The sequence below is a fragment of the Hippichthys cyanospilos genome, chromosome 2 (genome assembly GCF_059441005.1).
Source record: "Hippichthys cyanospilos isolate Australia breed blue-spotted pipefish chromosome 2, RoL_Hcya_1.0, whole genome shotgun sequence".
Taxonomy (NCBI): Eukaryota; Metazoa; Chordata; class Actinopteri; order Syngnathiformes; family Syngnathidae; genus Hippichthys; species Hippichthys cyanospilos.
The window spans coordinates 31182959-31210474 of NC_142370.1; the positions used below are offsets into that span (position 1 = coordinate 31182959).

The following is a 27516-nucleotide window of genomic DNA, read 5'->3' on the forward strand; positions in this document are numbered from 1 at the left end:
AAATTTTAATGGTCACCCATAACCAAAGTATAATATAGAATAACTTGTGCGCATTATACATGAAATGATTTATATATGCATTTATAATCCTGATTTAGTCTATTGTATAGACTACTGTGTATGCTTGTCAAATCCCTTTTTTTTCTTTTTAATATTTTTTATACTTTTTCTGTATTACATCGTGATACATGAAAAAATCCCAATAGTTATGACTATCGTAGAACATACTGGACGGCTTATTATCTGAATCGGGAGCCGAGAACTACCATTTCTTTTGCATCTTTTGAAAACGGACGTGTAAGGTGGAAGACACACATTTGTCAATACAAAAGAAAAGGAAATGATCATTTCACTCACAATTCTTTTATTGTCAACCTTTTCCAAACAAATGAACAAAGAAATCGTCTATTCAGAGTACTGTAATTTAAGGTCATACACGCATGGATTCACTACACATCAGTTTGACCAGTCAGTCCTCCAAGACTTCTTCCTTCGGACAGTTCTGCTCATTGGACTTGTTTGAATTCATATAAATAAATATTCAAATCCAAGTTGAAAACTTTGCATCTTGACATTTGCTGTACCAGCTGACTTATTTTTCAATCAGAACCTTTTGCAAACAGTAATTTGTGGTACAAAAATAACAAAACAATAAAAAATTAGAAATCGCTTTTAACAATGATTTGGATGTATGCGTAACACAAACAAATGCCTCATATTATTGTGATAGCCAATTGTAAACGGTTTCACGTTAAATGGCGGTGAACAAAAGATCATTCAGATTATGCAAATTCACAATTTGACGATCAGAATTTGTATAGGCGTCAAGAGAATGATAATTATTTTAAATTTCTTGAACTCTCCTGGCTACTACTTGATTGGTTGGTCCACACTTTTTTTTTTCTTTGAGAAAGCAAATGCTTTTTTTTTTTTCTTCTTCCATTTTTAGTAACAACAAAAGTAATATGACCGTACAAATTTAAAAAAAAATACAAAAGATATTAAAAAGAATACAAATGAATAAATATTCATTGTAATAAATAAATTACCTTGGTAAATTCAAACATTGTCCAAACAAAAATGAAACAGGTAAACTTTCAATTTCAGGATAAAGCACAAATAACAGTTCTCTTTCACAATAATCTGCTTACAGATGTGAAGAGTTTGTTTCATCTGACAAACCCGTTGCTGGTTTAAATAGCTCTCACTTAGACACAAAATTGCAACTCTTTAGAGGGGGCTTAGTCATGAAACTAACTTTTTTTTAATCTACACATATACGTGTCTAATTTTTTTTTAGACTAGTTCAGTGCTAACCGCAAAGTCAAACGAATAGATGTGCCTATTCAGCATAGGATGTTTCCACAAATAACAGCGAGGGGATGCATTTGTTTGTACAAAACAGGAATAATTTGTTTATCAGTACCAGTATATATTCCACATGCGACTCATATACAGACGTTAACTTTTTAATAATATTAATGTGTGAACGATCACACCGATGAACAGTTCAAACAAACGTGGCCATTATTTGAGGAAACACACTATACTTTTTAATTTTGGTCACTGAGGACACATTCCTCTACGACTGAGGTTGTTGATGTGCTGTTTTTTTTTTTTTTTTGGCAAAGCTCCCACTCAGAATGTTTTTAATCAGGACCTTAAGTCAAACAAATCCGCTCGAAACAACACTGAAAATCCAGTAGAGCAAAAGGTGGAATATCGACAAACTTGCTTCTTACACATTTCAAATGACAACACAGAAACAAGCAATAGCACTAAAACCCAAACTCAGGTGTGGTCACCATGATTCCTATTGGCATTTACAAATACAGAATATAGGCTTGAGTGTTTTGCATCATTTGTCACTAGGCTACAGTAAGACTGTGGGTGAGATTGACAACTCTTTGCATCTCCTCTCTCACAGTTCACATTCAGAAAGATAAGCGGTAAAAGGCATTTTCCATTGGTGGTTGTTTCTCCGCTACTTAGAGAGCACAGTTTTTCCTCTTTTTTTCCCCCCCTTGCTGATTTTAGGCGGAGGTTAAAAAAAAAAAAAACATCAGAAAAACTGATATTCCCTTGTTACATGCCTTAGTAGAAGTCTTTTAGCAAGGCCTGGTTTGAAGGCATTTGATTAAGCATACATTCTGTTAAGAGTTTTAAGGTTTTAGCAGTTTGACCACAACGTCCTGTCTTTTTACATTTCCTTCCAAGAAGATACAATGCTGCTCACCTGGCAGGGAGCTTCAAAATGCTTTGAGAAGTTCTGCTTTCTTTCAAACATCCGGTAGCAAGATTACTGTGACAATTAGGGATGGGCAAGATCTTAACGGGATGGGAGGACCCCGCTCTCTCTCTCGAACTGTTTGGAACGCTTCCATCCAGCTAGTCATTGACTTGAATAGTTTAAACACTGTGTGGATGTGGTCTTGACACCCCCCCCCAAAATGGTTGAGGCAGTTAAGTAGTTCACACCATTGATGCTCAACAGATTCAAGATATGATTAAGCAATGATCATTTCCACAATCAAATTCTCAGCTATACTATTATGCCCATCCCTACAGATTGAAACAGACATAATAATCATCGCTACAAGGTAACATTTTAACAATTTTCCCCCTGGCCATTTTGTTGTATCCAGACGAAGAATAAAAGTCCTTTTCAGTCACTGCGGGCTTATTTTGTCCAGTGATTATTACATTTCCAAGGCAGAAGCCCAAACGCTTTTTGATTTCAATTTCCTTCTGTTCTGTAAAAGACTTGAGTCTTCAGGTTGTAACTTCAGAGATTCGCCACGAATATGTACGACGCGCTAGGCATAACGGCACACGTTGTCATTCGTGCAACGCTAGGTCTGTTGTCCCCCACAGGACCTTTTTTTTTTTTTCTTAAAGCCCGCATCAAACAGGATGTATATCCTGTTCCGAACGAATTAAACCAAGCGTTAATATTTTCATTGGCCGTTCACGTCAATGACGTCGTCATTGTCATCCGAGCTGCCGCCATTCTTGCCGTTTACAATCGCCCCGGCCTTCTTGTCCTCAAAGTGTGCCGAGGGGGAAAAGGATGAAGGGGACGATGACGAGGAAGAGCTGGATCCGGCGGCCGAAGCGTATTGCGAAAGAAAGCTGGCTCCAGCCGGACCGGGAGTGGCCGCCGGACCGGGGAGCATCGACCCCCGATACAAGCTGGCCAGAGAATGAGTGTAAGAGTGGGCGAAGCTCGGCGGAAGCATCCCCGCCATGCCTGCCAGGCTTGGGCTCAGCGCGAACGGCGGCAGTGCGCCCGGACCTGACGCGGAGGCGCTTGAGGCAGAAGAGGGCTGCGATGAGGAAGATGAGACATCGGCGGCGCTGGAAGTGGACAGCGCCGAGGAGGACGACGAGGCGGGGACGGCGCCGAAACCGAAAAGCTCCGGCATGAAACCCTGCTCGCCGAGCGGAATGTGAGACGGGTGGAAGAAAGGCGAGCCCGCCCCCATGTAGAGGGGGTGTCCCAGTGAGCCCCCTAACACGGCGGGGTTAAAACTCTGAGGGAGGCCGTAGCCACCCATGTAGGGGAAACCCTGGGAGGCTAAAGAGGCCGTGGGGCGTTTGCCGGCGGCTGCTTGCTTTATCGGCCTCTCTTCCAGCAATGGAGCGCCGGCTTTGCGCTTGGAGCTTATTCTCAAGTCTTGCGTGGCTGCGGCATCCATCTTGTGCTGGATCACATTCGCCCTGTTGCCTTGAGGGTGACACGCGTTTCCGCTGTTGCTTTGGGCCACATTGGCTGAAGGCAGTTTGTCCATGTTGCTGGCGTCCTCCTTTTCGGGCTGGTTTGCCTTCGCTGCGGTGAAGTGCCGCAGCTCGCCGATTATCTCTGGGCTGTCAGGCGAAAGGGGGCGGGGCAAGCTGTTGGGTGTTAGCGGCTGCTGTTGGTCAGGTGACGGACAACCATTACTACCGGTGATTGGCTTCTCCTCTGCAGGTCTTTGAGACTCTAAAGAGGAATGAACAAATATTTACAAAAATGACGTCAGAATCATCTCAAGGATCATAATATATGATCAAGACAATATACCCCGATCCAAAGGGGATGTTTTATGCAATCAGTGTGGCAATGCAGTATTTTCTTTATTTTCATGGCTATTTACATTGTAGATTGTCACTGAAGGCATTCAAATTTTGACTACCTTAAAACATGAAATATATATATTACAGTATATTGTAAATTCTTCTTAATAGCCACCTTTGATGATTGCCGCTTTGTATTGTATGTGCTGCTTGGCATTCTCAAAAATAAATAAATCATCAACTAATCGATTTTCAAATCAATTGACTACTATTCCAAATACTTTGTCAGACTCTCAATTAATTAATTTAGAAAGAATGATTTTCTTTTGTGCTCTATTAATGCTGGCAAACATATTCGTTTACTTCAGAAAACAGTAACAACATTTGTAGATGGATCGGTTATGAAAAGTTTGTTAAAAAAAAAAAAAGCAGTACTCAAATGCAGTCTTCCTACCTTCGTGTGGTGTTGCAGGGTTCTCATCTGCGATCTTGGGCTTGTTAGCTGCTCTGATAGCAAAGATTCGTCCATCTGATGTCCTGATGTAGGTCCCTAACAACAAGAAAAACAATATTTGACCCTGAAGTTGATGAGATTCCTAATTTTACAAAAAAAATTAACCACATTTAAGATACAAGTAGCAAAACTGAAATTCTAAGTGTTACCTTTGGTGCCCCGAATGACATGGATGCTCTCGCCAGCTGTGATTCTGGCCTTGACATCTGTTGAGCTGTTGGTGCCTGGGATAACAATGTCTGAAAGGGAAACAATAAACAATGATTGCCACTATTTTCTTTTCACAGCAGAAAAAACTCTGATGTCACTTATTTTAGAGCAGAGCTGTGTGTTTCCCTCAAAATAGTTTTAATGGTATTGTTCCTGTAATCATTAGTGATGGGAAAATGAAGCCTCATGAATCATTTGTGATTTTTTTTTTAGTCCTCTAGATGGTGCTCTTGTCTTAAAAAAAATGGTGCAGTTGAACTACAGTAGATTTTCACTGCTCATCAACAGAATATATTACCTACCTGTAGTGGTGATGATCTTCTGCACAAACACGCCAGCTTTTTGCAAGCAGTTGACAGGAAAACCTCCAAGGCTTGACGCTGATGAATCTTTGGTGGTTGACGCCGATCCTGGAGATAACTCGCCAGGTACAGCGGGAGCTGGAGCAGACTGGACTGGTCGGGTATTGGCCGCAAGTTTGTCTTCTGCGTGAGGTGGTCGCCTGAGACAGTTTCGATTGATTAATTTCACATCTTACAGAATTTTTTTTATCAAAGACTTTTTTAAAATAATTAATCGTGATTGTGATTAAAATTCAATTAATTGTGCAGCTAGCCCGAGATTGCAGCTTGAAAACTTAACAATAGTGACTGTAAAAGTTGCACGGCGCAATATTGCTACTTTGGCACTTAAAAGATTAATCGGCTTTGATTTAAAAATGAAGCCTCATGAACAGCTATTTTTTCAGTCCTCTAGATGGTGCTCTTGGTTAAAAAGAAAAGCTAGTATAGGGGAATGCATTAAATTTCTACTGCATTTTTAAACCAAGATTGCCATCTCGAGGAACAAAAAAAATATCAAAAGTGGTTCATGAAGCTCACAAAATTCAGTTGTGAATATTTTGAAATACAAACCAGTTTCTCTGGCTGAAGGCAGGGATGTTGGTGAGACTTTGGTCGCTGGCTGGATAGTAGTGAGCATAAGACGGGCGAGTATACGGCACAGATGCCCTCTTCTCTTCCTCATACCCTTTTTTTGCAGCCTTCTTCTCAGCAGTGCTCAGCTTCAGCTCTCTGCGGTCCATGAGCAGAGACTCATGGGGGAACGGTTGCTGCAATGACAAAGAATGAGCATTTGAATGAAATAAATCATGAGGGTTTTTTTGTTGCACTCAGCTACTTTATGATTTTATTCAAACCGACATTTGGAGGTAAAATCAATTGAAAGCATGTTCAGCAGAGGTGACCTGCATCATTTGGAGAAGTTTTCTTAATAAACCTTTCAAATTTAATTATTTTTAAAAAACGTTGACCTATTATTATCCTCTCAGTTCATTTACTTTGGTGATGAGGTGTGGGAAGAGGCACAAAGCCTTCCTGAGGACGCAATCCATGCTGTCTCGTGGTTGCAGCTGTACTTGGCCCAGCTCTGGCTGCTCTTCGGCAAAATGAAGAAGAGATTCCACTTCCCTCCTGGTAAAGGTCAGCACAGGATTCAGATCATCCACCACCCGGTCTGAATGACGGAAAAAAAGGGTTACAATTAAAGAGGAAAAAAAAAAAACAAAACCTGATAATCCATCAGATTAAAATGTATTCAAATGTATGTACGTCAAGACACTTACCGGACATCCCTTGTTTGGAGATCTGGCGGTCATAGATTTTCTTCTCAAGTGTGAAATCACACACTAGCCTGTAGACATGACACGGTTTCTTCTGACCGTAGCGGTAGACACGGCAAACTGCTTGGGCATCATGGCACGGGTTCCAGGAGGCGTCAAAAACCACCACGCGGTTTGCTCCGATCAGGTTCACGCCCAGACAACCTGCCCTGTGATCCCGCAGAGATGCAAAGTTCACTTATTTCGACCATAAAATTCCAGATTAGCATCACCGTGCGTAATCTAGGTATGTGTGTCTGTGTGTTACCTGGTTGACAACAGGAAGACCCATGCTGAGGTGTTGTTGGGATCGTTGAACTGGTTGATCAATCTTTCTCGCTCTGAAGTGGTTGTGCTTCCATCCAGTCCTTTCAAACATCACACAGCCAGAACAGAAATTTAAAACAACTACTTATGTTGTTTTATGATTCCTTAACATGAGGATTATTTAGCTTTGGCAGTAGTCCGTGCTCTAAAATTTTTGAACTGTAGAAATACCTCTGACTAAAACCTGGAAGAATTATATTTCTTACAACACCTTTATTTACACTTAATTTCAGACGAAAAGTGAGAAATGCTTACACATGTTCTCTTTGACTTGTTTTTCAAAATGACTAATCATTTATTTTGTGAGGTTCAATTAAAAAATATTGAAACTAGCATTTAACTAGAATAGATTTTTTGTTGCTTGAAAACCAACCAGCAGGTGGCAGTGCTCATTAGTGGTGGAAGAGAAAGGACATGATTTCCAGCATCAATGCAATGTAATTAAAGTGCATCATTTTAATAGAATAGCCCTAATTTTACCTAATACCCAAAAACGCACATGACAGTGTTTTATTAAAAATAATCTGCCTACTTTTTTTGTAAAACACAGACACTGAGCAAGTAGTACTAAGACACTCACTGTAGTAGTTGCGATTTCGGACCCAGTTCTGGTTGGCTCCATCTTTGCCGGAGTAGTTGGGCGAGCTTGGAACTGGCCTCCGAGCCAGAAAATCCTCAATCACCGTGAGAGTTGACAAACTCTGACTGCAGGATACAGAAATACAAGACTGGTTTATGAAAAGGGGATTTTGGAATCTGAATAAAAGCTGACAGAAGATGCGATGTTAACCACCCCAAATTTCCTTTCACTGATGTATTTTTCAGCCTTTTACCTGAAAACAAGAAGTTTATCTCCCTTTGCGACGCTCTCCTCGATCAGGTGGAACAGCAGCACCATTTTTGCAGAGTTCTCCAGGATGCCGGGCTTGTAATCGCACATTATGTCCTTTGCCTAGAGAAGCAACGAGAAGTAATCGCATCTTGTTATGGGTTGTTAGCTGAGCAAAAACGACTTGATGTTGGGGTTACGGCTTGTGTCTTTTTGTTAATGCATTTGCGTTTTTTTGAGACTTGAGCCACGCCCTGTTTTTGGGACATAGGCCAGTATTCCTCTCTGTCTATCTTGGTCTATCTTAATTTCAGGACGGATTTGAAAAAAGGAAAAAAAAAAAATCCAAAATCAGACTACTTAAAATTTCAAAGTGAATGCTGCTTTTCTAAGAGTTACATGAAAACAAACACAAATCACTCCTATGAAAAGCAGTTGAGGGAAAGGTTACATAGGAAGCTTTCATGCATACCCATTCATATGTGATGACCTGATTGGCCTTCTCCTGCAAATGGTTGAGACTCAGTCCCCCAATTGGGTTAGGGTTTTCAAGGGGCTTTGGCTTCTGATTGGCTACATTGGAACATCGTGTAGGTGCAGCTGAGGTGATGTCATCCAGGTCCAAGTCCTGGTCACTGGCCAGGTTTTCCTTCTGTAAGGCCTCATAGAGCACATCTGGATGGTTCCAAATCTAAAAGGGTAAAGAAGAACCAGTGTGTGAAATTGATCCACGGGTTATTTATATATTTCTCTTAACCACAAGCAAAATGGATTCTAAAGTGGTGTTTTGATCTCTAAGTATGCAGTTCAAATGACCCATTTTAGTAACAGTACACTATTCATTTTCGCAGCTAAGAATATTACATAAGACAGAATAATGGCTAAACACATTGCAAACAAAATTTCCAGGAACATTAATTTCTTGGCTCCTGAAGTTACTGGAACTAAAAGGTTCCAATCAGATATGTATAGCGCTTGCAGGGACTGTTGCGAAGCTTCCAAGAACTCTTTTGAGTTACAAGCCCAACTTAGCATGAATGTGCTGATGCTGATAGATTACCCCTGATATAATTTATACACAAAGTTCCCATAGTTCAAACGCACAGTGGTCCTCGAGAAGGTCCTAGCTGTTTAAACGACGTCTATAAACAATATTTTCGTCTCACCTTGCAGCATACGCAGAAGGCTTTAAGCGGGTTGAGGCTGAGCCAGCCGGTGTTTCCCGCCTCTCTGAAGCGATTCATGAATTCCGTGTAGAGCGCCTTTTGAAGTGGAGACAGACGAACCAGAATCACATGCTCCTCCTTAGGTGGCAGGTGGTCCTTCAGCACATCGTGGCCTCGTCTAAAGCACATAATATGTTCATTTGTAAAACAAGGAAACGCTCACGGCGGAAAAAAAACCACATCTGAAAGAAGGTTTGCAAAATGGGAGCCTCGTGAACCACTTTTGATATTTTTGTTCCTCTAGATGGCACACTTGGTTTGCTGATACAGTGGAAGTTTAATGTGGTTTATTTTTAAACCAAGAGCACACTGTAGAGAACTGAAAAAAAAAATATCTTCATTTTACTATACCTGAGACTACTTCTCTGATACTCAAGATCAAACCAAGGGGTCAGTTGGCGTCTATTTGTGTTCTTTCCGTAATATTAAATTAAGGCTGGGCAATAAACCAAATTAATATGATTAATTAGATGTTTGAAGATGGGAAGATTTGAAAATGTGCTATGTGGATATCTATGGGAGGTCCAGGGGATTTAATGGATTTAATTTAAGGTTTTAAATGAGGGCCTTCGGTGGTGGTCAGGACAATGTGATTTCAATCACCGACAAGATTTTGTGGTTTACACAAACTGATTAAATTCATGTTAAAAGTACGCACAATTTTTTAACATCTATGTGATCCGATTGAAACGGGACACATTTTACAAACTGCAAAACTTCCAATGCAAACTTTGAAAATCTTTGCCTGCCTTTTGCAAGCTTACATAAGAAGAGCTTATTACAAGCATCCACTTGTAACAAAGAAACATTATTTTATTGTTCAGTAAACCAAGGTCAGCGCTCTCTAAATTCAGTAGTAACAAAGAAACATTAAACCAAGGTTTTGGATCTCTTAATGCTTGTTTTCTCCTCAGTGAGTTTAGCATATCTTGTTGAGCTTTTGAAAGTAGTCAGGGAGCAATCTCACCTTTGTACAAAGCCTTCCAGTAGGCTGTGTAGAACGTGACTCCTGTATCTCATCAACTGGATGTCCTGGGGTGTGCTGTCCACGCACTGCCCGTTCAGAATAGGACGCTCAAACATGTTACTGAATTCTTGCCGCGAGCCTGAAATGCATACATATATATATATATATATATATATATTGTCTTTAACAATGCTAGATTGGTCAGAAAGTAATCATTATTACCAGTTCCACATTTTCTCCAGCGCCTTTTCTGCTACTTTTTGCACTTCCATGATTATGTACGCTTGGATGTTACATGAAAAAATTAGCTTAATTATTTAAAAATTCATAAGAAATTTCTAAGAAAGGTCTAATAGCTTCTTGAATTTTGAGGAACTACCGTAATTGAGAACAGTATTAATAAAAAGAATTGATTTACCGAGAAAGTCAGGCCGAACAAAGTCAACCATGCACCAGTACTCGATCAGGTTGTTCTGGAGTGGATATCCTGTCAAGACCACGCGGCGCTTGGTTCGGATGTTCTTCAGGGCCTGCGAGGTGCTGGCGTGGCAGTTTTTAATGCGATGGCCCTCATCACAAATCACCACGTCAGGACCAGGCCTTGCCAAGGCTCTCTCGATAGCTGGAAGAAAGACAATTTTCCTATTTAACATCATTTTGCTTTGTTCCAACTTTTCATCTGCTCTCATCTCCCCAACCTATGAGCAATTTCTTCTGCTGGTCCTCTTCATTCAGGTCATTAACAGGCCCGGTGGTTTTCTTGCTCTTCTTCTTCCTTCCTGACACAAAGTTCTTCTTGAGGGATAAGAGGCGGTACATCTCGTAGCCCATTAGCAGCACACCTCCATCCTGGGCCCAGTTCTCCACCACCTTGGCCCTGGATGTTGTGTTTCTGGATAGCCACAGAGAAAGCAACCACTCGATTACTTTATTGTAATTTTATTTCAAATATAATTCAAACAAGGAAAATGGATAAAAGGTACAGAAAAGAAATGTGTGATTAAGCACAAAAAAAATTCTGCCTCATTTCATAGGAACGAAAATCCTTATTAGACAACTTCACTCTTCAAGTCTTCCCACACATAAACACATACAGAATGTGGGAGCCCACGTGCACACACAAATAGTGGAAACAGCTGTACAGTGTGTGTTAGCACCAGATGGCATGACAAAGGTTTAGCAGTTAAAAAAAAAAAAAAAAAAACAGAAGGAGCATTTATATTCATTCTGAGTGCAACCCTATTTGTGTTTGTGCATAGACACAGCACAAAATAGGAAATTACAAGTTTCCCTTTCACATTTTTGGACTGGGATTCAGGCATACGTGACTCACTTGTGTTCGTCGTTGAGGATGTGAACCTTGAAGTTGCGAGGCCTCACCAGGCTAGGGTCGTTATCTGGGGGCAAGGCCTCGGCGTGTGGGACCCACATGTTAAATTCCGCAAGCCAGTTCTGCAACGTGTTCACCTGTGGCAGAAACCATGTGAAAGTTAGGCGCGAGGAGCAGTAAAGCTCGCTGATAGCAACTAAGGTCAACTTCAAAATAAAAGTATGCGACGGTCAATGCATTGATGTGTTTATTTTGAAGTTGGCTTTTGCAGCACACAGTCAGCATATGACATGATCTTGGTGTCAGTCCCATCTTTGGTACTTCTACTTCTCAAATAGTAGGGCGGGCCTCCTTGGATGACCCCAAGAAACAAGTTGAAAAATAACGTTTGTTAAAGGATTATTTATTCAAGTGTACATTTTTTTTTTTTTTTATCGATAATGATCTTATTTACAAGGGGGAAGGAGTGTGAAATGTTTTCTCTTTCCTAAAGGGGGCTTTGCAAAAAACAATTGAGAAGCACTGGTTAGTACGCATAATTATATAGAAACCGAGTTAAATACTTTGGGACATCTCATATTAATTCTGAATGGTAGTAAATGAGAAGAATCTTGTTTCTTTTGAGAAGTGATTTTTTTGGCACAGCTCTCTTGGATTTTAAAATCGCATTGTGAACATGTTTTTCTTACACATTTAGGGAAAGTCTACTTTTTTTTTGCAGAAATTCCCCACACTATTTTTCTGTACCACTTGTTCTAATTAGGAGACATGGCTGAAATGTGCCTCAGTGATCCACCGCAAGCCAATGATTAAGCCTTACACTCACATTCACATCTTATAGGGCAATTAAGAGGCCTCAATGAAATAAACACATTTTTGGAAAAGTTTGAAAAACACAAGGTGACAACCCTGAAACTCAAAACTTGAGGCAATCGTCAAGGATTTATTCCTTCAAGATTCAAGATTTGGACTCCAGATGGTACTCACAGGTACGATGGCAAGCACGGTGTGGGCCGTTGTGTATCTGAAGAGGACGTCAATGAAGGAGATGACCTGCAGCGTTTTGCCCAGGCCCATGCTGTGAGCCAGGATGCAGCCGAACCCGCTGCTGCTGCTGAAACGTTCCACCGATTCCACCAGGTTATCGTAGAGGAAACGAATTCCGCCGATCTGACGTGAATGACACAAACCTAAGATGCGCTTTCCTTGCAATTAAAAAAAAAAAATCAAAAGAAGGCACCAGTTGGTACCTGGTGAGGTTTTACTGCTCGAGCCAGCTGAGGAGAAAGGAAAATGTCCGCGTCTGATGCCGGATGGTTCAAATTGACCAGCACACGTCCTTGCTCATCCGGGCAATTGGAGTCGTCGTTGATGTGCATGCCACTTTGCTCACGCTCTATATCGTGGCGGGCGGAGTCTCTGCTGATAGGCTCATCCTCACTCTGGCACAGATTAGTTGCAACTAGAGAAAAGATGAAGGAAGGAGGCGTGAGGGAGGGAAGAAAAGCTGTTCTCGCTGGAAAACTTGAGCCGAATATTTTGTAAGAAGTCTTTGTTTTTTTTTTAACTGATGTGGCTAATGCTGAATATAATCAATCATTTAAATAAACAGTAGTCATCATTTCTTATTGTTTTAAAACCGGTATCCACCTCGAGCCAAACACATGCCACAATGTTACGCTTTAAGGTACATTTTAAACTGTCTTTCATGAATAAGATAACTAAATAAATGCAAGGGCCATTATAGAACATAATTGACCCATTTGGAGTATCACACAGAATATATTAGATAAGGGACACAAAGTGTAAATGTCAGGTGGATCTATCCACTTCTCTTGAGTTGTCAAGAGATTTAAAAAAAAAAAAAAGTATTAATTAAGGTTTGTAATTAAATGAACTACACGTTGCTGAGGTCACAGCTGGGGGCTTCGCATTTAAGTGCTGGGCTAAACATATGCTGCAAGCTCCTTACAAAGAATACTTTGCCACTCTACCTTTATCCAAGTTGCCGTTGGGGAATTTTCTTAACTTATTTTGACCATTTATCGGACCAACAAAGCACCGGTACTGTAGATACAAAGTGGACACCATAAATGCCACCTGTGGCGTGTATACAAGTGTGTTTGTACGCGCGACCACAAGATCGTCTTCAATATTCAATTGGGAAGAACAAAAAAGAACATCAAATGCTGGGCATTACACAAGCTAGCGGCCTATGAGGGCACGACGTGAAGAGGGGACGTGTGTGTGTGTGTGCGTTACTCTGTGTCAGTATGTTAGTGTGCGCAAAAAAGTAAGGGCGAGCGAGGGGGAAGGGAGGACGCGAGAGAGAGCTTATATAACGCCAATGAATGTCTGGTTATACAAGTAGGATTACAGTGGCGGGGGGAGACTGGTTATGCAACCTTAACTAGAAATGTCACCGTGCCACGATGGTGCGCTGTGTGTCTGTCTGTCTTTTGTCCCCCAACTAGGATTAGGCAACTTTATTGCTCGGATCTGCTCCTTCTATCACACTTCCACCTTGAGTTCCTCCTCTATTCACTGCCCCTTCCCCTTTATTCTTTTGTGGCTTCTAAACAACAAATATTTTTGTGTGTCACCATCAAACCTGTGAGAAAGTGACTTTGGGAATGGGGCAAAGTACACAATGTACCCTGCGGACATTTTTTTGGTGCAGAATTAGAATGATTTCCAAAAGAAGAGCTGTATCAAATATTAGGACAATTTACGTTCAAAAAGATTCAATTTAACAACAACATCATCGTCATATTGAATTATATATAGTATTGTTATAATATTAAATGTAATACAATAATTGTAATGATAATATTGTATAATATCTATATGTACATTATATATTCATCATTGTCATATACTCTATATAGTAAGACACCTGTTCAGGTAACAAAATATAAAACAACTCTCTAATCTGAAACATAAAGGAAAGCTACAAATAAAATTAACACTTTTAACAGAATAACCTACTCATCACAAAAACTGAATATTTTCATCCATTAGAATATTTGAAAATGTGTTAAAGTGCCAATAACGTTCTGCCTAGTTAGTGTAATTTTGTGTTCACAAAATGTGCGTGCTAGCATGCTTAACAAAAATATTAATATGCTATTAAAATATGCTATCGCCAGGACGGCCATCAACGTGTGCAGGCACAGGCGGCACGCATATTGAACATTTATGAAAATCTGTCATAGAACCAACAAATATTTGTACTTTTTTTTGTAAATTTAACCAATAAAACTAACGACCTTCAACATCAAGTATATTTAGTTTCATTGAGATACATCAAGTCGTTTCCGAGATATGGGTATTTAGAATGGGGTCAACCATTTTGGAACACCCTCTGTATTATTGAGTTTAGACTAGCAATACTAGTTAGTTTAAAGGTCATTCTAGAAACTTTGTTAGTGCGCAAATGTTGTTTTACGGTCTCATATCATGCATGTTTGTTTTGTGGTGCAAACTATCATCTCCAGGCATTTCAACAACCAACATCTGGTCCATAAAAGCATGCATATGGTTCATGTTTATACAGTTGGGGGGGAAAACTTCCCTGCTGCTCCTTCTGACCTTCCACAGTCACCTGACCTACTAGCACACTTAACACAGTCAAATGACAAAGTGCAAGTGGGTCCCCGGGCTAACAGTATGTGGAGCAAGCTATTTTAGCAACATGGAATTATTACTGTACGTGTTGCTGAACTATGATGATTAAGAATTGCCACCAAACAACTTTGTTTTCTGTCTTGTCTTTGATTTATTTGTGATGTTATAAAGTATATGAAGTTGCCAGCTGAGGTATGATAAATAGCATTTTGCAACAAGGGCTAAAACAAGTTAGAAATTAGTCGGATGAAGCCTTTTTTTCTTGTCTCGGATTTGACACAAAAATATGTCAAGCGAATTACAGCAGCAACTTTTAATGCAAACACAGCAAAAACGCGAATGTCAACTTCAAAATCAACCTTAATTTACCAAACAGTAAAAAGTATATGGACAGGATTGCTTTAGTACGCTTAAATTTTGAAGTGTACTGTGTCGCCGTGTAATAGCTTGACTATCCTTGAGCTCCCGATATAAATATTGTTCAAAAAAAAAAAAAAAAATCATGTTCATTTGCTAATTTAGGGGGCGAACAAATGACTTAATTTTGTGAACCTTGACACCTTGAACCGCTGTTCACTAGTGGCTTGGGCTCAACGCTCCATATAGGCTGGCGTGATAGATGTAAATGACAGCACACCTTGACGCTGACAGCCTGACGGTCGCCGTCCAGACTGATCATACAGACTGTCCTCCAATTCAGATGACAACATAGATCGTTTACAAGTGTGAAACTACGAACTATCTAAATTACATCATTTTGATAAGCGGGAAATCACAGCAATTTTTTATGTTTTGGGGGTACTGTATATGATGGTTATTGGCCATGTTAAAAAAAAAAAAAAAACGCAGTGGAGACTGTCCTTCCCCAAACTTTAACCTTTAACCCTAAAACAAACCATTGGACTGTCCTTACCTAAATCCCAACTCTAAGCCTCAATCAATAGTAACAGTTTAATGCTTAAACAAGGGATGCCTTTATCATTTTATTGCACCAGAAATCAAGTCATATAATTAAGAGAACTTGCCGATACTAAGTCCTGAGCTATACCTACCAATCGATTAAAAAGAGTGCGGGATTGCCTTTTAATTTTTTTAATTGAAAAAGTACAAAACCACTTCTATGACAGTGGTTTAAACATTAGCTTAAAACACTTAAATACACCCCTCCACTGCCTTTTTCTGGCTATGTTGTCATGATGCATATAGTACAAAAAAAAATAAATAAATTTTGTTGCAATATCAGTGTACTCATATAGTTCTAAATCATGAAGAAAAAAAAAAAAAAAAAAAAAAAACAACAACATATAAATCTTTTCCCCCAGCAGAAAATGTGATCGGGCACAATTTCCGATTGGGACCTGGACATCTCTAGTTTGAGCACAACTTCAGTTGCTGCCGTGGAAAATGCTGAGTTTATGGAGATTTGAAAAAGGAGGAGGAACGTAGTGTGCTTCTAAACATAGTTTAAATTTAATAAAAAAAAAAGAAAACTCAAATTCATAAAATTCAGTCATTCATAATTAATCCAAAAAGTGTAACTTGGTCTTCTGTGTGTATAATTGTTTTTTCACAAATTACAAAAAAATGTCATTTTTATCAGTATTCCACCACTCTTAATGAACACAACCGCTAAAGGTCAGTGAATAGTAAGATGGATAGTATTACGATGACAGTAGTAGTTGTCATAAATTGCGCAATCCGTCAAATGTGTGTACCTGCTTTGGGTGCATGCTCAGAGTGGGTGGGACATATGCCGGTCTTGATGTCCTGACATGTGCCGGTGCTACTGGACTCAAAGCACATGACTTCCTGTCTCAACTCCTGCTGCGACGCTGATGAGGAGGACGACACCCGCTTTGTTGCATCACCTGTACAAAGGGATTCGCAAAAAGCACAACAGATCAATGCTTTGTGTTCACATTCTTACCCGAATGTGGTCATGCTTCAAAGCTTGTATGGATAATATATATGGATGGCGGCTGTGTGACCCGGAAGGAAATATGTAGTATGGATGGAGTAAGTACTGAAAGTGGATGGATATTGATGCTGGAGACACACCAGTTTCATATTCAGGCAGCAGTGGTATGGGGAAATCTTGCTTTCTCTGGTCATCAAGACGTCGCCTTCTCTGTAGCTCGTCCTGCTGAGCGGTTTTGGTGCCTGCTTCTAGTTGATGCTCCCTCAGTAACTTCCTGCAATCATGAGCGGACAACAACAATTCATTGAGACTACAGCTGTCAAAATTAATTTCTAATTGAAAAAAAATGGTTTTGTGACACACATAAAGGCTTTTTTTTTTTATTGGGTTAATCCATAGAATCAACAATAGATGAATAATTCCTAAAAAATATTTAATCCTGACAGTCCCACTTGTAAAAACAATTTCTATAGTTTGAAATGCATAAAAATTGTGACTAATTTTCATTTAACTTTACATTAATTTAAAAAAATGTATCTAAGGGTCAACTTTTGTTACATTTTTTTACTTAAAAAAGAATGTTCTGTCTGCAGTGTTCCAATCCCTAAGACATTTATTTATTTTTAATGTTTAGGAACCCGAACATTAAATCCCCTGTACCTATTTAGATACATCCATTTTTCTAAAGCTGCTCATGCTCACAAGGGTCGTAAGCTTGCTGGTGCCTATCCCAGCTGGCTTCGTGCCGTAGGCGGGGACACCCTGAACTTATTGCCAGCCAATCACAGGGCACACAGAGACAAACAACCATTCACGCACCCAATCACACCTCAGCAATTTAGTGTGTCCAATACACCTGCCAATCATGTTTTGGAGTGTGGGAGGAAGCCAGAGTGCCCGGAGAGAACCCAAGCAGGCTTGGGGAGAACATGCAAACTCCACGCATGAAGGCCGGATTTGAACTCGGGTCCTTTTAACTGTGAGGCAGATTCATTACTTCAGTGCGTAATGGAATGGCTTACCTTCGCGCTTATTTAAATGTTTTCAGATGTTTTTCAGTCCTGACATGATCATGTATGGTCTCAGGACTACAACGCACTTACCGAATGTTCCGTCTCATGTGCGATGGCTTGGCACTCCTCTTTCTACTTCCCGCCAGGGTGGTGGGTGGGTTGGGCCTTTGGCCAGAGACCCCAGTGCGGGGTCTCGACGTGGGCTGCGAGGGGGGAGAATTGGCCAGTGTCGCCCCTGAAGGTGAGGTAGACTGTGGAGGGGTATGCTGCCATGCTGCAAAATCACCTCCTTGAGGCTCATTCTCTGAGCTGAAGGCAGCACAATGGGACTGATCTGAAACAAAATGGAGGAAGAGTTCAATATGGGAAATCCAAGTTGTTTCTCTCACATCAGGATTCCCAAATTTTGTGGGGATTGCATACAGATCATACGCACAAGTGAGACGTACTGAGAGTTGTCTTGAAAAAAAAAAAAGCACCAAAGTTGGATCCACCTCATTTTTCCATCTTGATTTTGAAGCATGATTATGAAACCAGTCCTCATGATTTGGCTTTCCGTTCATTTCCAACAAATTACACACCAGAATCAATAAAGATGTTTAACTGGGATATCTTATCACGATCATGATGTGATTTAAGGCTTTCGTTGAATTTTTTTTTTTTTTTTTGGAGTGTCACTTAACTGTATTGCACTGCTTCCGTCCAATTCTATGAAAAATGTCAGATGTGAGGATGGCGTTCAAACCTTAAAATATAGGTTAAAAAACACGGGTTTGAATTTGTAAATAAATGGAAATTACAAAGCAAACTGATCTTACCAAAACAGAAATGCAGTGCATTTCCAAAACGCAACAATACTGGAGGATTGGGACCTGTCAAATTTGTGCCCTCAAGCAATGACACGAGAAGAAACATCACCAGTAGTGCTGCAGGTAATTACAAAATGCCACTTTTATTTCCATTCATCTATTTTGTGGTACTCATAAGTTCATTGCCACGAACTAACCAGCAATATAAGTATATTAATATCATAAATAAAAATAATAAATGTAATAAATCACAAATATAACAATAATATAAATATATATATCTATATACATACTATATACAGTATATATATCTACATACTATATACAGTATATATATCTACATACTATATATATATATATATATATATATATATATATATATATATATATATATATATATATATATATAGGTTATATATAGGTATATATATATATAGAGGAAAGAGAAAACTTTTTGCGCCCCCCCCACCCCACTAGATGCGCTGACTATAAATAAGAATATTATCTATAGAAATTGTATAGGTATACCTAAACCTGTATCTTTGTTAACATGAACAAAATAAATAAATAAATAAAAGAAGCGATATAAATCAACGTTCAAAGTGTTCATTATTTTTTGCAGCTTCGTCTAAAACTGAAAAAAAATAACCAGAACATCAAAGTGTCAAATGAAAAAATAATAATAGATGAAGGTTCTTATTTTATTGCAATTAACTTTACAAGACAAAAACAAAGCCTTTTCTCTGGGGTCATCCGTGGCCCCCTGGCATCACGCCCCCACCCCTCAGAGGGCCCCGCCCCACTATTTGTAAAGCACTGGCTTAAGTTAGGAAAATAATGCTCTACAGGCGAGTTGAGAAAGTTTAATTTTGTGCGTGCAATAATTAAGTCGTTTTCTTTTGAGCCTCAAAATTATAAGAGGCTCACACCCGTTTAATTAAAACTCAGGGAAAAAAAAAAAAGACATGAATCATCCAAATGAATCACAAGTACATTATGTGGATCCTGAAGCATGTCGTCAGTTTGAGTGTCTCATCCGAGAACTGAATGTATCAGAAAACGTAAAAGCAGTTTTATGTTGGTTTTTTGGGGTTTTTTTTTTTTTTGCGTTAGTGTGGCTCTCTAAATGCATGTTTCTGCTTCAACCACCAGCCTTGGAATCTTCTTTCACCTCATTTAATTTTTTTTTTCCTTTCATCTTTACTACAGTCCTCCCCATTTCTCAGTTGCTCTGCCAGAGACACACTGAACTGGATCTGGGGTTTATGTAAGCGCTAGATCATAAATATGGAAGGATTACGAAATGAAAAAACAGGAAACGCACACGCGTACACAAAGAACAAGCTGTGCCAGGAGTCTGCCAGGAATGACGGCACAAAATGGTGCCGTCCTGCTAGTCACAGTAACGTTCAATGTTTATGGTACTTGGTAAATGAAGTTGCGGAACTGCAATATTCTCATGATTATGTTCAGACACTCGGAGGCTGGACATCTTGCCAAACAACTTGTATAAAACACTCTCCGTGATAATGCGGTCAGTTAAATAACACCAGTCTGTCTCGGTGATGGGCGTGTGTGTGTGTATGTGTGTGTATTCAGAAAGCAATTCATAAGATCATTTCCTATTATAGGAAGTAGTTAACGTCATGTCAATAATATGAAATTTGTTTCCAATTAAGATAAGAGTTGAACCGAGGATAAACTGTTTCTGTCCAGGCTTTTCAGCACAATACGCCGAGAATACAATTGTGAGAATAGAATGTGTTCACTATTTACTCATTCAATCCCAAAGACGTATTTTTCCATTTTTTTTTTTAGAGTCCTGATAGTCAATCATTGTAAATTATTTTTCAATGGTTTGGCTAAAGTAGGATTTAAAAAATGGCTTTCACTAATTATTTGATTACTATAAATACTTAAAGGGACAATGTGTAAGATTTAGACTGTTTTTCATGAAAAAGGAATAAATTAAATGATTATAAATTTCAAAAACTTGCAAGTAAATGTGTTCTTAACAACCAACAGTATGTTTTAAATATAATCGTAGGTCTAGTTATCATTAAATGATATTACATGGGGGGTGGCACCCCTCTGGAGGCTGCCATGTCTGTTATAGTTACTGACAATGGTACATGCAGCACTTCCTGCTGTCCGTAATGAAAAATGGGCTAAATCTTACATGTTTTTAAGTACTATAGTAACAAATACTTTTGTACTAAAGTAATAAAGTAATTACGTAGTCAAGTAAACATGAGGTATTAAAGTACACAGGTAATCGAACAGGTTTGAAATAAATAAATGGCTGGGATATAATGTCTTGGACTCTTCAAAATGTAAAAAGTCTGGGACTGAATGAGTTAAGCAATTTTTACAACTGTCTGACTTCTAATAAAATGTTTCTAAAACCCTACTTTGCTGTACAGTAAAGGAGTTTTATGATGGCATCAGTTCCAATTTGGATTTTGCAGGAGGGGTGTGTGAAATTGCTTCAACATGTTCTTAATTGACAGTTACAAGGATGCTCAAACTGCGAATGAAAGATGTTCTTTGTGTGCACTGCGATATCGCTTCAGAAGAGGACACGTTTTTGTTATCTCACTGTGAGATTGTGGCAGAAACATAACAATGCATCACCGTGAACATATTGCACACATTGCAACTGTCACCTGCCTTATTTCCACCCTTTGATGCTACCTGACAGAACAGTTCCTGTATGTTAGACTTAATGGCAGGCAGAGCGCCCCGACATCACAATACACACTGCGAGCGCTCAGTGAGACGCTGAAGGGAAATACAGGAAGTGGTGTGGGTAGATGAAAGTGAGGTCATCGTTCAAAGAGCCAGGATGTTCTTCAGAGGAAGAGGGGGCAGACACATGCATGCTATCAATTTGTCTGCTTCGCACGTCACAGTGAACTGTTGTCTCACAGATGAATCGATTATATATATATATATATATATATATATATATATATATATATATATATATATATATATATATATACACACACACACACATACTCCTGAATACTATACTATATGATGCTATATGTACTCCTGAATATACATGAGAGTTTAACAGGGTTTCTCCAGCTATCAGCAAATCTAATTTAATGCTCTTTAATGCCATAAGTGGAACAGTACAATTTGTTTCAAGTTAAGAGCAAATTAATTGGGACAAATGCAAAACTGTTATAGTAACTCCATTGAAAAATGTGCTTTTTTTGTTTAATATGGATGTGCATTGTCATGAGTGATGCTTTTTTATGGAGCCAGAAATAAAACACTTTTTGTTACATAATCTATGTTCTGGTGTTGTTGAATAAAATACACTTCATTATACCACAAAAATTGTAGTTTAGATTTGTTTTTCTTTCACTTGGCACAATGAGATGGATAAAACAGGTAGATTTTGCTGTTTAATATTGCACAAACATAATATTAACCTGACACATTTAGACTTGTGGAGGGTGATTTTAAAATATTAGTATAAAGATATTTTTTGACATGACTTCTCTATTAAAAGTCCTAGTAGCTCAACTTTCTAGATCTCAAACGACAACCAGAGTACAACACGAAGAATATTTGCTATATGCATTTCAATTTAAACATAAAATGCAGATGAAGCATATGCCAAAGGAGCATTATACGTATTAAAAAAAAAAAAAAAGAGACGGCCTTTTGAACTTAACGTCCTTAGTGGCAGTCTGGAATCGAGTCTCGCACATAATGTTACACTCGAACGGCAGCGACGTTAACGGGGACGTGAAAGGGTGCTTATATAACTGTTGCCTGTGGCTGTTACACAACCACCATGTTCACAAGAACTGCAGGCACATAAACACACACACTCTCACACACCATCTTGACTTTTGACACAAAAAACAGTGGCGCATATTTGTTGTGTGTGTGTGTCCTATGTGTGTTCATTTTCACACTCTTCAGTTACTTGAGATTTCAATCAACTCAGACAGCAAATTATTTAAGCAATCGAAACCTAATAGAAATGCTGCAAAAATCATTACATCACGTGACTTCAGTTGTAAGTTTGAGGCACATTTAACACTTCATTATAACACCAAATATACATATTTCTGTTTCAATATTTTTGATGGTCAGACATGGAAGATCTGGAAGGTGCTTTTGAGAGACCAGGAATGGATGCTGTTATTACTGTAACCGTGGCAACCACTTAACATTTTAAGCAGCAGCAGCATGATGGTGCACAGGTGAGATTATGTTTAGACATACAATGTTTTGTTTGTTTTTTAATTATAGACATTCAATTTTATGTCGGGCGGCAAAATTATGGCCAAAATAATAATCATGATTATTTTGGTCAATATAGAAATCATGATTATTAATCACGATTATTCATCATGTTTGGTCAAACATTGCTACTGTATTTATTGCCTTTATTTAAACAAGCAGTATATAAACAAGGCTTCAAAGCATGATACTTACAAATAATAAACAAAGTAAATAATAATTAAAACAAATGGCACACAGCGCAACATGGCTGACTTGCTTGGTGCAAACCGATAAAAAAAAAAAAATGAAGCTACTTAGAACCAAGCACAATATTGACTTTTCAGCAAATTTTAATCAATTACAATCAAAACGTCATTTTAAGTCATTTCAAACTGAATTTATTTCAATCTTTTTTTTTAAAAAATGGGTCTCAATTGACAGCTAGAATGGTATATATTAGGAATCAGGTGAGAAAGTCGATTCCATTTCACACTGGTAAATAATATATTAGGGTGATTAAAAACTGCTCACTGGTGGTTGGATAATAAAGTGATAAAGATGATAAATCTGGTAAAGGGCTTGACTTTTTTTAAGTGTTAATACCGCCGAGGATGACCTTAATTAATCGTGGGAGCCAATATCGTGATCGCGATTAAAATTCAATTAATTGTGCAGGCCTAGCGCAGGGCTTAAAGAAATCAGTGTGCACATACAAAGTGCTGGTTAGCGAGTGCTAACTTTAGTGCGCAAAACGATGTGAAAACAATATACGGTGCAATACCACTTTCATGCCGCCTTTGACAATTCATGCGAAATTATGTCTTCAATTTCCTTAAAAGAAGTGGAGATGCAATGGTTCCCCTGGCAGCAATGAAAGTTAGCACATGACAGAGAAATAAATATAAAAAAAAAAAAGAAAAAATATCTTTCAATTAAAATTAAAGAATGTGCCGGACAGCTATTTAGTGCCGCATCGCAATTGGCCAGTCTGCAAAATGGTTTTCCCTCGGACATACCGAGATAAAAATCGGTTATGTAACTTGCCTGACGAAAGACAAAAAACACGCGCGCACTCAACTTCTTGTATAACAGCCTTCGCCCAATGAGTTATTAAGGCTGCTTTTATTAGCGTGGAAGCAGGTGAGTTACGAAACCCTCCGCGGGGGACGCCAAGTGAAGCGGCACCGGAGACTTCAAGAAACTCAAAGGCACAAGATGACAAGAAGACCACACACACACACGTATGATATATCGGAATAGAGCAGGTGAAGTGAGCCGAAGCTGTTTGTAGGCCAGTATGTCAGTGCTGCCGTCGGGAAGGAAGCGGAGGATGAGAAGAGTGAGTGAGGCGAGAGGATCATAGAAATGCGATGCACGCACACACGACAATACTCAGTTTAAAAAAAAAAGGGACATTTTGGGCAGCTGCATCTTCTGCAGCAAAGTCTTACGAAAGCAGGCAGACTTCATGCGCTCCCTGCTTTCAACTCCGACTCGTGTTGTACCGAATAGGACAGCTTGTTCCTTCCCGGCATGCTGTAGCCAATTACAGCAAAGCTGAGTCAGTGGCCAAGCACAGATACCTCAATGGTGCTTTTAAAAGCTTTATTTCTAACCGTGAATATTTCTTAGGCCAATACACACTTGATGGGCTGCAGCTACACACACACACACACAATGGGCGTAAGAAGAACAGGGTGTTCTTTCATTTTTTTCCCCCCTCCTCGCTAGCGTATTAGAAGCAACAACAAGGAATGCAGTGTCCCTTTACACTGCGCCAGACAAATTTATTTCTTTTTTTTTTTAAATGTAGACTTAGTGTGTTAGTAGCAATTTCAACACAAGGAATTTTGGGCAGCATTCGGGTCAACATGAGCAGAGCAGTGTACAAACAAAGCCCGAGTGAGTGGTTCTGTCAGACAGTCGGAAAACGAAACAACATTGTGTGAAGTGGAATTTCTCAAACAAGCTGGTCTTTATTGGCTCAAGTAAAATGCGGTAACTTTACCGCATTTTATCACATCATGCCGTCTAGCATACCACACCATAATCATATCATATATACCACGCGATCACACTGTGACTTGACTGTAATATAGCATATCAGATCCTGTCTTATGATATCACAGTACAAGGCTGAAATACAGGTGTTTTTGCAGTTTTTTGGCTGCTGACTTAATTTGAGCAATTTTCTTATTTTGTGGATGTTTTTTGCAGTTCTATCCAAGGAACCTAAAGCAATAATAATAATATGATAAGCTATTATTATTATTATTATTATTATGTCCAACTGTATTTGAATGCGTCATACGCAGTTACCAACTTAAACGTGGCAAGCTAATTAGAATTAAACCAGCCCTCTAAGGAATAACTTCAAAGTAAAAGCCTAATAAGGCTAATGCCGGTAATTTGTTGCAGTGCTTGATACGACGATTCTTCTTATAGCAACATGAATCATGGAGATTGCTCCGTACGGATCACGAATTAAGGATAACAATACTGGCAATCTTCAAACACAAATGATCTGTTGTTCAAAAACCATTTGAAACCATCAGCAGGTGCCTGATTCGAGTTTAACAAGTCCATGTGTTTACATGAGGCACAAAAGTCAAAGATTTACACAGCAAACAGCAATGTGAAACCGCTTTTTTAGAGCCTTGCATTACAAGGCAATAAATTGGAAACACACTCTTATTTAGAGAATGCCTTTCTTTTCCTTTTATTCCTAAATTGTAGATTAATATTTAGATCATACAAATTGTAAAGCAAGAACAATAAAAGGACATTCATAGCCAGTTTGAGAAATTCTGGAAGAGCTATTTAAGAAGTTGATTAAATATGAATCCGTTCATTCGTTCAAACTGTTTCTTGTGCAACCGTTGTACGTTTAGCCCGCTAACCCACTGGTCCGATGAACCATGTTTCCCTTCTTTGAAAGCGCACATTTCGAGCGTGGCCCGAGCCAGCCAATCAAACGCGGGCATTTCTTCAAGTATCCCGAGAAACAGCCAATCGGAGCGTGGCTGTCGAAGGACAACACCGGAGAATCAGCCGGTTGCACGTGGAACCAGCACAATAAAATAAGAATAATAACTGAGTAAAAATACCCCAAAAAGCGATGAAAAGGAATATGACGAAGAAAAAGAATTCATGGATGAGAATGAAATTAGGAAAAACGGTTGCAGGGACGGTGAATGTTTCAGTACATATGGATACGGCGTTACACAACACTGTTAAATAACTTCACAATTACCAACCGGCGACTGCGGCGTATTCCTAAAACTTCCCCGATTATTCGAAAGATCAAGTTGTCTCTCTGTACCTTACAGATCAGTTTACCAACAACCAAATCTCTCGCGTTTTGCAATTATTTACTGTAGTTGCGATTGCATAAGGATGCAGCACTGTTGAAAAAGCCTTTCAAAGAAAATGCACTATTTAATCCCTGAAACACCTTTTAAAATGAGACCCCTCCCACACACACACAAATGTGCTTAATTTCACCCGTGTGATGTTGAGCTCCACGTACCTGTAAACGACTCGGATTCATCCAGAAGCAGCATGGCTTTGGAGTGAAAAAAAAGCGGCTTTTCGCCCCGCCAACTACTGCTTTAAACGTCTGCTAACCTTTCAGGTACCCTTTAAAAAACAAAAAACAAAAAAAAACAAAAAAAACAACAGGAATCTTCTAGGGGTTCGTCCGCTTGTTTGACGCCGAGCCTTTCTCTAGCACTACTGCCACAGTGACTGACTGACTCACTGACTGCTGGTTGGTCTGCGGCGCTCAAATACAATGTCAACATGAGGCAGAGAGAGGAAGGAGGGCCGGAAGCTGAAAAACTTACATAACCCCTCATGCTGATGGCAGGGCCCATTGAGGGAGGACTACTACGGATGACCCGCCGCACACCAAGAGGTACAAGGAAACGCCCACACATTCGATTCTTCTCGAGGGGAAAGCTTTCGGACACGAAGCAACACTGTAATTGGTTAAAAAAAAAAGACGAATATTTTCAGGTTTGATTGAAAGTGATCAAGTGCAAAGGTTTTTTGATATGCTGTAAAATAAAAACTCAAAACATTCAACAAATGGATGCTATTCCATTGGAAAGCAACAAGCATAACTGAAAAAAAACACAAACGTTATCATGACGGTTTGTTTTCAGGGTGTGGCTTGTGTTCATTTTCATTTGCCAGTTTGAAAATATTTAGGAAAAAAACAAACTGCGGCCCGGGGGCCATTTGCGGCCCCCCGTTCGTTTGTCATCGGCCCACAGCATTAAAGAAAACAAATTTGACATAGCCCATGAGGTTCCCTAGCTAAATCTAAATATTTTACAGCTATGAATCTATAAAGCTCTAAAAATGCAGAAATACAAATTGATTTGTGCAAGTATTTGGGAATTAAACGACACAAATTCCCTTCTAAACAGTGATGAATAAAGATCACACCACTTTGAAAGCACAGACTTTCCATTTGTAAAGATATCAAATTATAGACCCCTAACTTTTAAAAATGGATAAATTGCTATGGGTCGTTCTGAATGTGGAGATGGCATTTGCTTGTGGATCTAGTCTGGTGGAATACTGTGCCATCAACCACCTCTACACCTTGAGAAATCCTACAACTGTGACTTTTCTGCAGATTTTCTGCAGCTTCTTTACTCACCACCAGTGGGGCGATCTCCTTGTAAACAAAGATAAATAGAAAAAGACACTATCGAAGTATTGATTTTGAGCTTGAACTGCTATTTTACTAGACACCAAGGAACCCTCTCA

The 27516-nt window shown here is 39.2% G+C and overlaps 1 protein-coding gene across 2 annotated transcripts; it reads right to left on the bottom strand.

Moving 5' to 3' along the window:
- Positions 1–347: 347 nt before the first annotated feature.
- LOC148428248 (helicase ARIP4-like) lies at positions 348–26513 on the bottom strand. Of its 2 annotated transcripts, XM_088408202.1 has the most exons (22): positions 26267–26513; positions 17768–18011; positions 16805–16938; positions 16462–16614; positions 12370–12581; positions 12107–12289; positions 11123–11256; positions 10488–10681; positions 10208–10411; positions 9790–9928; positions 8763–8940; positions 8069–8287; positions 7601–7719; positions 7348–7472; positions 6709–6808; positions 6405–6610; positions 6120–6295; positions 5695–5891; positions 5083–5282; positions 4720–4809; positions 4511–4606; positions 348–3982 (listed from the first exon to the last, which is right to left on the bottom strand). In XM_088408202.1, exons 1-22 carry the CDS (start codon positions 26298–26300, stop codon positions 2958–2960), a joined length of 4362 nt encoding a protein of 1453 aa, XP_088264328.1. In that variant the 5' UTR covers positions 26301–26513; the 3' UTR covers positions 348–2957. The 2 variants fall into 2 exon arrangements, with proteins under 2 accessions (XP_088264328.1, XP_088264326.1); XM_088408200.1 differs by lacking the exon at positions 26267–26513 and having other exon boundaries at positions 17768–18510.
- Positions 26514–27516: the final 1003 nt, after the last annotated feature.

Coding starts and splice junctions, on each gene's coding strand:
- LOC148428248 (XM_088408200.1), bottom strand. CDS start 18,240: ATGAACGGAAAGCCAAATCATGAGGACTGGTTTCATAATCATGCTTCA. Junction 16,939..17,767: donor CACATGAGACGGAACATTCG/GTAAGTGCGTTG, acceptor TCATGATTGCAG/GAAGTTACTGAGGGAGCATC. Junction 8,941..9,789: donor CTGGAAGGCTTTGTACAAAG/GTGAGATTGCTC, acceptor TATGTGCTTTAG/ACGAGGCCACGATGTGCTGA.